The sequence below is a fragment of the Anopheles cruzii genome, chromosome 3 (genome assembly GCF_943734635.1).
Source record: "Anopheles cruzii chromosome 3, idAnoCruzAS_RS32_06, whole genome shotgun sequence".
NCBI lineage: Eukaryota > Metazoa > Arthropoda > Insecta > Diptera > Culicidae > Anopheles > Anopheles cruzii.
Window position 1 is genome coordinate 9,533,765 of NC_069145.1, and position 13,692 is coordinate 9,547,456.

General features: G+C 50.7%; 3 protein-coding genes across 7 annotated transcripts; 2 read left to right on the top strand and 1 right to left on the bottom strand.

Moving 5' to 3' along the window:
• Positions 1–113: 113 nt before the first annotated feature.
• On the bottom strand, positions 114–6,246 carry LOC128274980 (methionine-R-sulfoxide reductase B1). Of its 3 annotated transcripts, none has more exons than XM_053013343.1 (4): positions 6,153–6,246; positions 5,752–5,982; positions 2,859–3,152; positions 114–761 (listed from the first exon to the last, which is right to left on the bottom strand). In XM_053013343.1, the coding sequence occupies exons 2-4, from the start codon at positions 5,960–5,962 to the stop codon at positions 604–606; spliced, it is 663 nt and encodes a 220-aa protein (XP_052869303.1). In that variant the 5' UTR covers positions 5,963–5,982; positions 6,153–6,246; the 3' UTR covers positions 114–603. The 3 variants fall into 3 exon arrangements, with proteins under 3 accessions (XP_052869303.1, XP_052869301.1, XP_052869302.1); XM_053013341.1 differs by having other exon boundaries at positions 114–794; XM_053013342.1 differs by lacking the exon at positions 6,153–6,246 and having other exon boundaries at positions 114–794; positions 5,752–6,013.
• A 531-nt stretch (positions 6,247–6,777) lies between these two features.
• Positions 6,778–10,226, top strand: LOC128272232 (uncharacterized). 3 transcript variants are annotated; one of them, XM_053010003.1, is made up of 4 exons: positions 6,778–7,366; positions 7,436–7,720; positions 8,078–9,125; positions 9,212–10,226. In XM_053010003.1, exons 1-4 carry the CDS (start codon positions 6,869–6,871, stop codon positions 9,265–9,267), a joined length of 1,887 nt encoding a protein of 628 aa, XP_052865963.1. In that variant the 5' UTR covers positions 6,778–6,868; the 3' UTR covers positions 9,268–10,226. The 3 variants fall into 3 exon arrangements, with proteins under 3 accessions (XP_052865963.1, XP_052865964.1, XP_052865962.1); XM_053010004.1 differs by having other exon boundaries at positions 7,436–7,693; XM_053010002.1 differs by having other exon boundaries at positions 7,436–9,125.
• A 607-nt stretch (positions 10,227–10,833) lies between these two features.
• On the top strand, positions 10,834–13,546 carry LOC128273107 (thiamine transporter 1-like). Its single transcript, XM_053011024.1, has 3 exons — positions 10,834–10,973; positions 12,063–12,195; positions 12,260–13,546. The coding sequence occupies exons 2-3, from the start codon at positions 12,070–12,072 to the stop codon at positions 13,544–13,546; spliced, it is 1,413 nt and encodes a 470-aa protein (XP_052866984.1). The 5' UTR covers positions 10,834–10,973; positions 12,063–12,069.
• Positions 13,547–13,692: the final 146 nt, after the last annotated feature.

The window sequence follows — 13,692 nt, forward strand, 5'->3', positions numbered from 1 at the left end:
GCTGCACCCGGTGCGACACCTAGGTGAGAATATCGCAAGTACCGTTGGTTCAAATCGTAACCGACAGCCCGAAAAATGATAACAACAGAAAAAATATACACACTTTTAAGTGGGCTACCCGTACCCAAATATCAGGTTATTTATTTTTCCCCGAAAATAATGGCTGTCAATTCGGTTCAGTTCGTTCCAATATTCCTTCCACGTGTTTCTTTGGAACTCGCAAGCAGTTTCACGCTACGACGCGCCTCACAATTTTTGGGCAATCAACCCCTAACCCTACGATGCATGTATGATGTACAAAGGAAAGAAAAACGAAGCACGAATGGAAAAGCAGCACATCGTTGTCGAGATTTTTCGTCCTAGGAAACCCCATTCGCTTCCAACGGCGGCGGCACGTTGGGACACAGGTTTTCCGTCAATTCCGTTGTTCACCATCTCTCGGTATCTTTGTTTCTCTGGCACACGGTATCAGATCGGAACCGGGACCGCTTCCTCGTGGCACTTTTATTTTCAAGCCAAACACCCCCTCCATCGTCTGCGCTGTGTCCGGTTTCTCCTTTGGCGTCTCGTCAATCAATGAGAATCTTTCTTCGAACCTCCTTCCTAGCTCGATCCATCCTTTCGCTCGGAACCGGCGGCCATGAACTCGATCGCGGCCGAATTGATGCAGTAACGCTTTCGGGTCGGTGGCGGCCCATCCTCGAACACGTGGCCCATGTGGGCGCTGCACTTCGCGCACCGTACCTCCGTCCGCATCCGGCCTGGTTGTGTGATTAACAATAGGATATTGCCCCCTTTTAGTTGTTTTGCGCCGTGTGTGAGTGTGGTGGATATGTGTTGTTGTTGTTGTTTTTTTTGGACAGGGTATGTTCTCGTGGAATTCGGGTGAGGTGAGGGGATGAACCGGGTGTTCGTTTAGTTACACAAAAAGAAAACGATAGAAATCGATGGGATCGGAAATCGGGACACATGTACCAATTGTTTTTTGGAATTTTGCAACAAAAAAACGATTCGAAATGACAATGAAAAACCAACATGTAAATGCGTGAATGCAACCCAAAACAAACGAAAGAAAAGATGAGTAAACATAAGTAAGTGAGTGAATGAAACATGACCAAATGGGCGAACAGAAGAAAAGAATAAGATAAATCAACCGATAACGAAACGCAACCGAATATGAGATGATACAACCGAACGTGTAGCAGATGGCAACCACCAGCCAGTAATCAATGGAACGGAAGAAGAAGATAAGAAAGTGCGGCCCAAATTGAACCATGGGCATGGGTCCGCAGGATCAACCAGCATCAACATGAAATGACGAACGATCGCAGTCCGAGTCCGTGTCCGTGCAAATGATCGTGAGATTGAGCGTGTGACGTGTTGGAGTGTATGGAACGTGTGAACGTGTGAGATCGTATGTGACCAGACAGCGACAGCAAAGTGGTGAAGTTGACCCAACAACGAAACGAAAGTGAACGTGTCCCGTAGTGAACGGTTGCAGTTCGAAGTTTGCAGAAGTGAAGAACGGAATATATATAAAGAAAGAGAGAAAAAAGGAAGAGAAGAGAGAACAAATATATGCTATTAGAACCATCACCGCGAGTTCCGGCTATGATCGTTTGCCGCGACAGCAACGCGCACAAAGCTTCTGTTTGGGCGCCCAAAAGCGAGCAAAAACGAGTTGGTGCGTTCGAACAAGGTCCCAACAAATAAAAACTAAGCAGAAGCCACCAGAACACAATATAAAGCAAATGAGCCGAACGACAAGGAAACTGAATCTAAAAATTGCACACCGTTGCCAACAGAAGTGAGAAGCGAAAGCAAACGCAAATGGCGATACGCGAATCGGCGAAGAAAGCGAAACAAAAATATCACTAAACCGAGTGGAGCGAGTGGATTGTCCGAATAAACAACATTGAGCACAATTAGCAAAAATAGTGAACATAGTCAACTCTTGAAGATGTAAAACGTGTCGAGTGTGATGAGACAGTAAATTGTTGATTTTTCTTTTAAAGTTAATAATTAATTCGGTTTTTATTGTTCAAATGGCAGACGAAAATCAATCAGTCCCTGCTAGTGCTAAACATTAACTTTAGTCAACCACCACCACTTAATATGAACGGGATTACGCGAGCGAAAAGCTATGTGACCTCTTTTGCCTAATCCGAATGAATGATTATCAAAATGATTATGACACCCGAATGTAATGAGCATGATCACGATGGATTATGAGCACGATTTGATATTATGTAATTTTTTTTGGTCAAGGAAAATTATTAGGAGAATTTGTTAAAGAAAGAACGTGCAGAGAATAAACCAAAGAAACCGTGATTGGGAAGGCACAAAAATTGGGTCAAAAAGGTATTTTTTATAACCAAACCAAACAGCCCGCCTTTGCGCAGAAAGCTGGCCATTGTGTAATTCTAATAAAGCAAGTCTCGTTAGAAACATATTACCATTAAGAATTGATTAGTAAGACACCTATTTTTATAAGACTTTAGAGTAGTCACAATTTGCAACCATCATGTTGGTTCTTCACATGCCACGTGCTTGGACAGAGAGTAGTTACAGGGAAAATAAATTCTTGCAAACCATAAAGCTGCGGAATGCATTGCATACAAATTAAAACACTGTTTCAAAAGAATAATTACAAGAAATCTAACATTAAACAGCGTAAAAGTTGTGGTGCACAGCATCCACAACAACTAGATTCTGGGCACCCAAACCCAAACTACCGAAGAACAAATTATGAGCACGCAAACATAAAAACTCCACTCTGGCGCACCATTCTCGGTCAATCCACGGCCCTTTCCGTGGCCGCGGCTCCACCAGTGCACCACGGATTTTCACCAACTTACCGGGAATGCTGGGATCGGTGTGCAGCGTCACCTTGCCCCGGTCGAGCACATCGTTGAACGCTGGCCAACCACACCCGGAGTCGTACTTCGTCTCAGAGCTAAACAACTCCTGGCTACACACCACACAGATGTAGGTACCTTTCTCGTAGAATTTATTGTACTTTCCGGTGAATGGACGCTCGGTGCCGGCTTCCTGCGTCACGTGGTACTGCAGCGGCGTCAACTTTGCGACCAGCTCTTCCTTTTTTTCCATCGTTAGTGACTCCGGGCGGTCGCTGCTGGAGGAAGATTTGCCTAAAATAAGACACACAAAAAAAATTACGAATTCTATGCTCGCATTCCGCTGATAATAGAAAACAAAAACGTAATCTCTATAAGCGAAGCATGGCGCTGGCATGCGCTAGCTATGCCAACGCCGATTCTCAGAGGGGAAGCAAAAACTGCCATCGGAAAACGGGCGCACTTGCGTTGCGCGCAGCCTACATGCCACGCGGTGATGCGCAAAACAATGCATAAACGGTCATGGTCAATAGCGCACGATTGAGTCGGTAAAATCGCCGAAGTCGGCCACCTATGGATTGTGGGGCCGCCGGAACAGCTCAAGCCGGTCAATGCTCAAACTCGAACGTTCCGCCTCACTGGCTCGGTCCGGAGAACAACCGAACAAAGTGTATTCTTTGCAGAGGAAAACGCACCCAACCTCGCTGGTGCCTCGCTGGTGTTGAGATTAAAGTAGCATTAAACTGGACTTGTGAAGGGTTTAAATAAATAATCGAATAATATCGCTACCGCTTTTGATCCACTAAACGCGTGAATTATGGCCACGGACGTTGTTATTTTTTACCATTTCACCTCCCAATCTTATCGCGGGCGAAGGACCATTCCGCCCCTACTTATCTGACCCAAAATTCCTATCTGACCACGCGCGGTTCGTTTGGTCGCCACGCGGCTGGTTGGCGAAGAAAAAACATCAACCTACACAGGCCCCCACAGGCTGTTAATCCTCCAATAAATTGTCGAAGAAGATTCCGACTCGCGTGCTTGCCATTAATTCGTTGACTTCCGTTCCGAAACCGAGCGGCCCCACCCAGCTGTGTGGGCTAGACCAACCGATCGGGCCGGTAATTAATAGGGAACGGCGAACATTCCTGTGTGGGGTGGAGTACATGTTTTTCCGAAAAGTAGGTTGAAGAGGTCACACCGTGGTCGATTACTCGCGAGGCGGCCGAGAAGCGTCGCATCATTAGTGTTTAGCTAGCGGCCCACCAGAAGGCAAGGCCCGACATGTACATTCGGAATGCTGTCACCGGTAGCGTGTCGTTCGATTGATCGATTAGTCTTTTCTTATTGTTTCGGACACCTCACACGATCTAGCGTTGGACACAGAATCGGCCCCACTTGAGGTGATCTCAGGCACAAGGCTCTGTGTGGCACAAATTAATTTATGCCCAGTCTACTTTTCTTTTGAACACGCAAATCATCACCGTCTTAATTGTCGTCGTCTACTTTAATTACGGTCTGCTCGTTACTTTCGCCAGTCGATTTCGATTGCAAATTGATAGGCATATTTGTTGTTGACCGCAATTAAAGAATAAACCATAAATTACACCATTACTTTCGTGAATTGTTTGTTTGTTGAATTGCATTACCGCTGTGCAGTGATAAAATTCTCCTCGCAAAACATTCATTCCACATTCCAACATTTCAATTCACACCTGCCAGGCGTACTTGATGCGAAGGGGGGCTTAAGCCAGACGCCAATTTCGCTGAAGCTACGCTACGCTGAACTGGCTGAACGAACGAGACATCTGACTTAGCACACTAACCCTGAACGGCCCAACTTGTGCCCGAAACACCTTACTCTCGTTGCTTTGGCGCCAACCGAAGCGCAGACTGTGGTGCTGCACGCAACGCAACGCAACGGTGGTTTCAATGTTAAACCGATATCGATCCCCAAATCTTGGCCGCCCTTCTCTGAACGCCCGCCCACCGAATTGAATCGCATCGCCGCAGTAGAACGTCTCGGGCGAAAGGGACGGTATTTTTAGCAGAGAACAGCATTATATTTTCGACACACTTTTCACCATCGCGGCGTTATGTTGTTTTCTCGGTGACGCAGCGGTGCGGACCACAAGCGAAAGAGGCTAGCCGCCAGTCACCGGATATCCAGGATTTCCGCCCGGGGGGATTTGAATGGAACACACTTTGTTAGCTGAAAGTCACCGCAAAGCTGGTTAGTATTTTCATACTCACTCAACCCTGCCCGCAATGTGTGCACTTTGCTGTACGCGAATGATACGCGAACAGCACCAGAGATCGGTCTAGAAATGGTCAATCAGCGATACACGGGACGAGACACTTGTAGACCACGACGGAAAACACTTTATATGGTCGCTGATCGTCGTCGTCGTCGTCGCCGTTGACCGCAGCACTGGATTGAACGTGGCGTGCGGCGACTAGAAGCTGCGCCCCGTCCGTTCGTTCCGAAAACGTGCTGTGCGCGCGCGCACCGCGAGATGTGTCGTTCACTTCGCCTCTCGGAACACCCGATTGTGCGCGCGATCCGTTGCGATTGTAGCGCTCGACTGACCGAACAAGCGGCGGCCAAGAGCATCGCAGCCGCAGACACCTGCGAAACTCACTTTAGCGGTTCGCTGAAGTTGCCGCGCAAATTGATTGCCGCTTGCTTCGATTGGATCTTCGACCCAAACAAGTGATGCCATAGCAACCGCAGTGGAAACGTTTACTATTTTAGTATTCAATCTCAGAGCACATATACAAATGCATCATTAATGTGCGTGCCACTATTTTAGTCCATGGTGCAGCGCTTAATTATTGTCTCCGCAATAGATGGTCCTTTCTCATCAGATACCTTTCTCAATCAAAAACATACCTCGTTTGGAGTTTGAGTGAAGAATTCCGGGCAGCACACTACCGGTAGAACCCATCGTGGTACTACGGATTGCTATCGCGGTACCGATACTAGAGGGTGATCGGATCGAATAAGGTGCCACTTTCGCTTTTAGCACCGATCGTCGGAAGAGATGTGCCAAGCCAAGGCGGAACCCGGCAAGCCTAACACCGGAACTAATAATTCCGACCATACTCTGTGGAAGTGGTAAAACTTTCACCAAATAAACACTGTTACGAAAGTGTCGCAGAAAGTGCTTCCTCTACGGCGGGGCTAGCTGTGTTGGTAAACAAACACAAGGGCGATGGGTGACAAATCCACCCCGCGTTGCTCTGGGGGGATGTTCCTAGAAAGGATGGTTATAGTAGGCTCCGTAGAGTTACCTTAGGCCGCGGAGTTGTCTATATCGCGATAACCGGCAAGCCACCCGCAATTAGTTTGTCATTTGCACAGCACTAAACCGGGCGCAGATAAACGGCCATTTAGGAAGAAAAGCACCAGACGAGCGAACAAACTTCTGCACTTTTTTCCGGCTCTGCATTCAACGATTGCCGATGTTTTGACAGCTGATAAGCGTCAATGCAGCGAGTGTGGCTGTGTGAGTTTCATCGGTGTGCGTCTATTGCATGCAAACGTGCTGATCGGGCTAATTTTGCATTATTCTAAGCCATTTTCATACACAAGGCAGATAAATCATCCCCTACACCTTTTCGTATTGTTGTAATGTAGATTTTGCTTTGACTTCTTAGTTTAAATAAAACTATCAAAGCAACCCCTTCGGGATCCGCACGCCACTGAGTTCGGATGACAGTTCCTAGTTGCGTTCAACAATTTCAACAACATCGCAAACAAAATCACTGAGGAAAACGAAGAAACGGAACGCACTATAATCATACGCGCACTGGGAAAATGATAGTGTAGCAAGTTGGCGTCGTCTGCAACAAACACGAGACACTCACGTAAAAGAAAGCCTTTCCTCATGAAGTGAACAAAAGGTTGCGAAGAATTGCGAACCGGAAACAGCGCAAACAACTGCACTGCCGTACACGGTAGCGTGACCGAGCCCGAGGAGGTTCCCAGGTTTCGAAAGCCAGCAACAATGGTGGCCCGTGCAGGACGGAGCCGTTTGCTGATTTGCCTCGGGCTGCTGCTACTGATGGTGGGCTTTTTGACGGTATTCCACAACTCCCAGCAGCAGCTTGATGAGTTGCGCCAACTTGGATTGCGATGCGAGCAGCAGCAAAAATCCGTTCAAGCGCAGATGGAAGTGGTCGTCGACCAAAAGCTGCGGCTGGAGAACTCGCTCGCCTCCGAGCGCATGATCAACGAGGCCAACCGGAAGGAGCTGAAGCAGAGGGCGAAGGAAGAGAAGGAAGAACACAGTAAGACGTCCATGGAAGCAAACATCCGGTACGCGTCGCTTCAGCAGCAGTGCAATCTGGTCAAGAGCCAATTGGGCGATCTGACGGAAGAATGTAGCAACAGCAAAAAGCGGCAGTCGGAGGAAATCAACTCGCTGCGATTGAAAGTATCCGAGCTGCAGGGCAAGGTGCACCGTTACCAGCACGAGTCGGCCAACGACGTAGAACACCTGAAGGTAGGGAGCATCGGATCCGCTTGTGTGCGTTACTGGCCTTTCACCTTTTTTCTTCTCTTTCGACCCAAGGCACAACTGGAGCAGCTAAAGAACGACAAAATTAATCTCGAAGCAACGCTCCGGCAACAGCTGTCCTACAAGGATCAGATTATCGAAAAGCTGCGCGATCTGGCCACCAAAATGGAGAAGGAAAACACGCACTACTTCGAGCGGTGCAAACTGTCAGCCGATCAGTTGCCAAAGCAACACCATCGCTACCGCGATGTACTTGAAGCGCTCTCCGCCCGAATGGCTGCTCCGGCGCACAGCTTCAACGAGCAGCGACCAGTGAGTGACGACCGTTATCGCATCCCGGTAGCGTTAAGAAACCGTACTTCCGGCCCAGCTGGCCCTCCCAGCACCACTACCACCACCACCACCACATTTTCTTCGGGGTCCACGGTGTCGGGTAGCTCTCTCTCAACTTCTTCCTCTCCCCTCGGTACTAACAACCGTGCCGCGGCGCAGGCTTCCGAAGAACAGGAAACGCGCGTCATCGCCAACCCGTTCGAAGTGCCCGTGCCGGAGGTGCGGGCGAAAGCTCGCAGTTCGCGGTGGCACACCGGTACCCGGAGGGAACCGCCGGATGTGAACCCCGCGGGCGGCCATGCTGGAGGCCAGCGGCAGCCGGCGCTCGATGGTGGGATCATTAATTCTGTGGAAAACTTTCAGATCATACCGAAACCGCTACCGGCGGTCGCGGCCGATAGTGCCAATGTGTTGCAGGAGCCACGGTTGATGAAAACTTCCACATCCGTGCCCGGTGGCGCCGGCCAGCGATCGTCCTCGGACCGTAATCTACAGTTGCCGATACTGGCCGCGCCGACCGTGCTGCAGGCGGCGGAACATTCCAGCAAGCGAAGCGGTGGTCCACCAGCTGGTGGTGGCGGAACCATGGCGGTGGTGGCCAGGGGCACAAATAACAGCACCTCCACCACGACAACCGTGGCTTCGCGAGCCGGAGCGGCTCCCAATCGGAGTGCTACGCGTGGGTCCGGCTCGGTCGTCCGGAAACCGCTCGCCAATCGCCACACGAAACCCGTCCCGGAGGGGATCGTACCCTTTCCGGAAATGATGCCCGAGCTGGACGAAAACCGGAGCGAAAACGTGCTCGACAATCGGTACGCCAATGTGGCCGCAGCGGTTGCCGCCCCGGCGACGGGTGGTGGCGGTACGGGGAAGAAGAAGGGAAAATCCGATGCTCGGCATGGTCCGTCCGACGGTCGGCATGGTGATCTCAACTTTATGAACGGAGCCGGCGGCAACCCGGAGGCGGATAACGGAGCCCACGAGGAGCACGATAACGAGGGTGGTGTAAGGCGCGAGGAAGGAGATGCACCCGATGGTGCTGCGGCCGATCGGATGGCCCCGGGGGCGGCCAACGATGAGGCGGGCAACGAAAATGTGAATGCTGCCGAGGAGGACACCAATCTGTACGATAATGGAAACAATAATGGCATCAAAGCCCCGTTCGGTGGCAACCCGTTGCTGGATCAGCAGCTCGAGTACAACGACGTCATCCCGGGAGCCGCCGCACACCGCGGAAGGCCGAAGCACGTTGGCGGTGCCGGGGCCGACCAAAGCAAAGCGGCCATCATCGATCGGATGGGCGACAAGCTGATCAACGAGATTGCCCACGATCACGGGAAGGAAGGGGACAACTATCCGAACGAGATGGAAGACTTGCATTTGGTCGGAAACGAGGCCGAGGAAGAGGACGGTACCGTAGATCGTAACTAAACCTCCGAAGCGGTCCCCTAATGGTCATTCACCCCCCGCTTGTTTCGATTCCGTTCTCTCTTGCAGTAAGTGACTACGATGACCCGACGGCACTGAAGCAGGGACACGCGGAGCGTCACTGAGCGGCGGTGCACCGGAGTGGCGGAGTGGGAGACGCACACAACCTGACTGACTGACTGACCACGAACTGAGATGCGCTGAACGATTATAGTTTGCCGTGCCGTGTGAGATTAGAACGCAACAGCATTGCGGCTTCGTGTTGTTGCCCCTTTCGGTTTCGGTGTGTCGTAAAAGACTGTCCTATTCTACTGTTTTTTGTTTGCGGGTACAGATGATCGACACTGCACACTGCAATGGATCCACTCATGGCAATCTCTCTGTCCCGCCGTCTGCATAGAGCTACGTTACCGATACTTTCTGTGCATACAGTTGTAGTTCTATTATTTATCATCTCTCGTTACTCATTGCTATCATCTCTCGTGTTCAACACTCGCCTATTTATCTACCACCACCACAAAGTGACCATTGACGAATTTGCCATATTGAATTCTTAAACTTATTTACTTAAAAAGCTAAACCACTCTCTCTCTATCTCTCTGTCTCTTCGGGTATCGGAAGCGGCGCACACGTACGTTTGCGTACTCCAAACGAGTGATGCAGAAACGAAACAGATACCAGTGATTGTGTGAGCCCGTGATTCTCGAATCGCAACAGGAAATTTATTCGAAAAACATAGAAAACAAAAACGCAAAATATGTCGCAATTTGAATGCACTACAATTTCGAAACACCGTTAAACTATGTTAAAGTTAAGTTTTAGGCAGCCAGCATCGCGTTTAAAGTTAAGGAAAAATATGCAAAGTAGGCAAAGTAGGCCTAGCGTAGTAGAAGGACTCGGTGAACGACCGAAAAAGAATGACCGCAGCTCACACCGTTCCCAGTGCGCCCTGCGCGCATATGTACATTATGTGATGGCCAGGTTCCACAGTGGCAATGGCTTGTTGTGAGGGGAATCTGTAAGCGCACATTTACGAAATGGCCCTTCCCTCTCTCTCTCACACACACATATATATATATATATATTGGTAGGTTCTTACGTATCCTGTGGTGAAATGTAATAAATCGAATCAAATCAGTAAATACTGTGACGGCTTAAAAATGTTCTTCCTTATTTGAACCACACTCACTTCGTCATCAATGAAAGGTAAATAAGCCACTGAGTAATCAGTGTTATCTACCGCGTGACGTGAAGCCACAGTCCTAGCGTGTTCCGTTATCGTTATTCCAGTAGCATATTGGGCAGAATAGCCGCAAACCCAAACAAACGCGGCGGACCGGCAACGTGTGTGCCGGTGACGTCGCAGCGTCCTCTCGCGCCGCAAGAGAAAGAGCAAACGTAAACAAGTAGACTGTGCACGTGGGTGCAGTTGTGCAGTGACGAAGGGACGGAAGCGATGGGCGACGGGGGAGCCGACCGCTGACCGCTGATGACCGCCACCAGCGCCAATGATTGCACCACACTTGCGAACTGTCAAATGGCCTTCCTCCGAGAGAGCGCAACCCATTCACAAGTCGTTCCTCGTCGCTCAGCTGGTGCGGTGTGCGGTTTTACGGTGTTCTCTCGTGAGGTCGACCCCAAAACAACGCAGCGCAAGTGTTGCGTGTCCCTTTTATGGGCCTGGGGAACACCAATTCGTTCGTGTCACGTGGACTGGCTTTCATCGGCACACGCACTTACAACGCGCCAGTGTGATTAGAGTGCACCGGTAAAAAGTGCAAGCCTTCTACGATCGCTGCATCACTGAGTTGCATTGCGAGCCCGCCGACCCGTGAGTATCTCGTTATCATCACCGTGCGTGGTTTAGGCGCACGCCGCGAGAAGAACGACTCGTCGTCCCTTTCGTGCCAGACGGGCCCCAGACGCTTGGGGCGGCCACAATGTTGCAACGCCAAGTGAGCGTTATATGATAGCATCGGCGGCGACTGCGATTTGCATACTTGTCAACAACGGTTTGCCATGGATACGCGAAATGAAGATCAAAGCAACGGTGGAACGGTTTAATTGGCGGTGCCATTCGGAGCATGTGCCAGCCGTATGACCGTGACCTTCCCGTTGTTCGGCTAATCAATCGAGGCAGATGCTAGCGTAAAGATAACTCAGTATCTCGTAGCCCCCCAAAACGATGCCCGAACCCACGTGTTGGCAAGCGCTCCATCGACTGATGCCGATTTGCGGATTCGAATGTACGCTCGATTGCCTTATTAGATATTTGCCTTTGTACATCGCGCGGCCACGATTGTTTTCGATTGTAGTTCACAATCAATCAGCCAACTCCCCATAAATCACACAAGTGGCCGCCCAGATACTGGCACCATCGTATCATCGTGACAGAGAAGGCACTGTGAACTAATTGTTCACTTACGCAACTTACGGCCAACTCCAACTTCTGGAAGAAGCGGGCAAATTAAGATTGAAATGGTTATTTTTAAATATCTCTCCCATAGTGGAGTGTGAACTCCGCACGTGTCGCCGTTGTTCACTCCACGATAGGCGCTAACCTTTATCATGGCATAGTCTGTAAGGGAATGCTTTTGCCACAAACCTGTCGCATTGAGGAGCCACGCCGTACCTGCCCGGTACTGGTGTTGTCGGCCTCGTGATTGAATGATCATGGGAAAATGATCAATTGCATGATCTACAAATAGAAGCCATCGGTACCTACAACGTCTGCTTCATCAGTCAAATGTGTCTAATAGTGATAATTTGTGATAATTTAATAACCTGATAATGTAGTAACGACGAGTGACGATAAGCAACCACGGAGACTACAATGTTTGCCCCAGACATGCGCTTATCATCCAGTCTTGCCAGATCCAGTTTTTTCCAGATAAGAGCTCAGTACGTTTCTTCTCCACAGCTTGACGATGCAAGAATGGTTGAAAATATCGCTGCTGCTATGCACGTTCGGGTTCCTGAAAGAAATCCGGCCCAGCGAACCGTTCATCGTTAACTACCTCGAAGGACCATGGCGCAATTTCACGATGAACCAGGTGAGCCTCAGGAGCCCGCCCGGACATTATCCAATTCATAAGACGCTTCTCACACCCAAAACAGATCGTCCAGGAAGCGTTTCCAATCGGAACGTACTCGTACCTGGCCCAACTGGGAGTCATCTTTCTGGTGACCGATCTACTACGCTACAAACCGATCATCGTCGTGAACGGTGTTGCGGGAATCATCGTGTGGAGTATGCTCACCTGGACCTCCACGCTGACCGGACTGAAGGTGCTGGAATTGTTCTACGGCACATACTGTGCGGCCGAGGTGGCTTACTTTAGCTACATCTACGCCAAGGTCGACCGGGAGCACTTCCAGAAGGTGACCTCGCACACACGGGCCGCCATCTACTCGGGACGCTTTTTCGCCGCCACTCTCGCGCAGCTACTCGTTTACTTCGAAGCGATGGACTACCGGCAGCTCAACTACCTGTCCCTGGCGGCCCAAATCAGTGCCACGCTGTGGGCACTGTTCCTGCCGGCGGTCAAAACTAGTATGTACTTTCACCGGCGCCGTCCGCTCGCACCGACGGCCGACGACGGTGGTGCCATGGGGACAAACGATCAGCTAGCGGAGTGGCCTAATGAGCATTCTGCGGAAAATGGTGACAAAACCAGCACCGGTAGCCGTCAGCCGACGATCGCCGACGATCGTTCCGACGATGGTCGCGCCGTTCGCACCCGAACCCGCCAGCTGCGCGGAGCGTTCGTCCTGCTGTGGGTCCACTTTCGGACATCCTTCACGAACCGTAGCGTGCTGCAGTGGAGCCTCTGGTACGCGCTGGCCATGGCTGGCTACATACAGATCATTGCCTACGTGCAAGCCCTCTGGCAGTCGATTGACGAAAGCCAGCCGGCGATCTGGAACGGGGCGGTCGAGGCTGCCCTCACCCTGCTCGGTGCGATCGTATCGCTGCTGGCCGGCTATCTGCACGGTGGGTTCCTGCAACCCCGCACCAGTCTGTTCGCGCTAGCGCTCGTATCGGTGGGCGCCGGTGGTGCGATGCTGCTGGCCACCGAAACCGGCGATCTCGTCGTGTCGTATGTCGCGTACATGGTCTTCGGAGTGCTGTATGCGTTCGCCATCACCGTCGTCAGTGCGGAAATTGCGAAAAACATTGCGGACGATTGTTTCGGGCTCGTGTTTGGATTCAACACGCTTGTGGCGCTCTCGCTGCAGACACTGCTTACGTTCGCGGTGACCGACGCCGACGGATGGTTTGCGCTGGACGTGTTCGGACAGTTTACCGTCTTCAGCTACTATTTCATTGCACTCGGTGCCATTTACGCCGCATTCCTGATCGCCGAGATCGCCATCGCGCTGGTGCGACGCTACAAGACGTAGCGAAACGAAGAGAGAATCCACTCGGACAGCAGATGACTAGTAGTACAAAACTTGCCGTAGGTAGGTCATTAGGGCGAAAAGACTGCATGCAAATCGGTACTTATGAATAAAGACCCTCAACCCCGCATCTCAAAAAATGAGCAACT

Bases quoted from the DNA above. Each gene is read 5' to 3' on its own strand.
- LOC128274980 (XM_053013341.1), bottom strand. From the start codon at position 5,962: ATGGTCGGAATTATTAGTTCCGGTGTTAGGCTTGCCGGGTTCCGCCTT. The intron at 3,153-5,751 runs GTATGTTTTTGA...GTCTTATTTTAG, and splicing joins TCACTCAAACTCCAAACGAG to GCAAATCTTCCTCCAGCAGC. The intron at 795-2,858 runs GTAAGTTGGTGA...AACAACTAAAAG, and splicing joins CACCGATCCCAGCATTCCCG to GGGGCAATATCCTATTGTTA.
- LOC128272232 (XM_053010002.1), top strand. From the start codon at position 6,869: ATGGTGGCCCGTGCAGGACGGAGCCGTTTGCTGATTTGCCTCGGGCTG. The intron at 7,367-7,435 runs GTAGGGAGCATC...TTTCGACCCAAG, and splicing joins ACGACGTAGAACACCTGAAG to GCACAACTGGAGCAGCTAAA. The intron at 9,126-9,211 runs GTACCGTAGATC...TCTCTCTTGCAG, and splicing joins CGAGGCCGAGGAAGAGGACG to TAAGTGACTACGATGACCCG.
- LOC128273107 (XM_053011024.1), top strand. From the start codon at position 12,070: ATGCAAGAATGGTTGAAAATATCGCTGCTGCTATGCACGTTCGGGTTC. The intron at 12,196-12,259 runs GTGAGCCTCAGG...CACCCAAAACAG, and splicing joins GCAATTTCACGATGAACCAG to ATCGTCCAGGAAGCGTTTCC.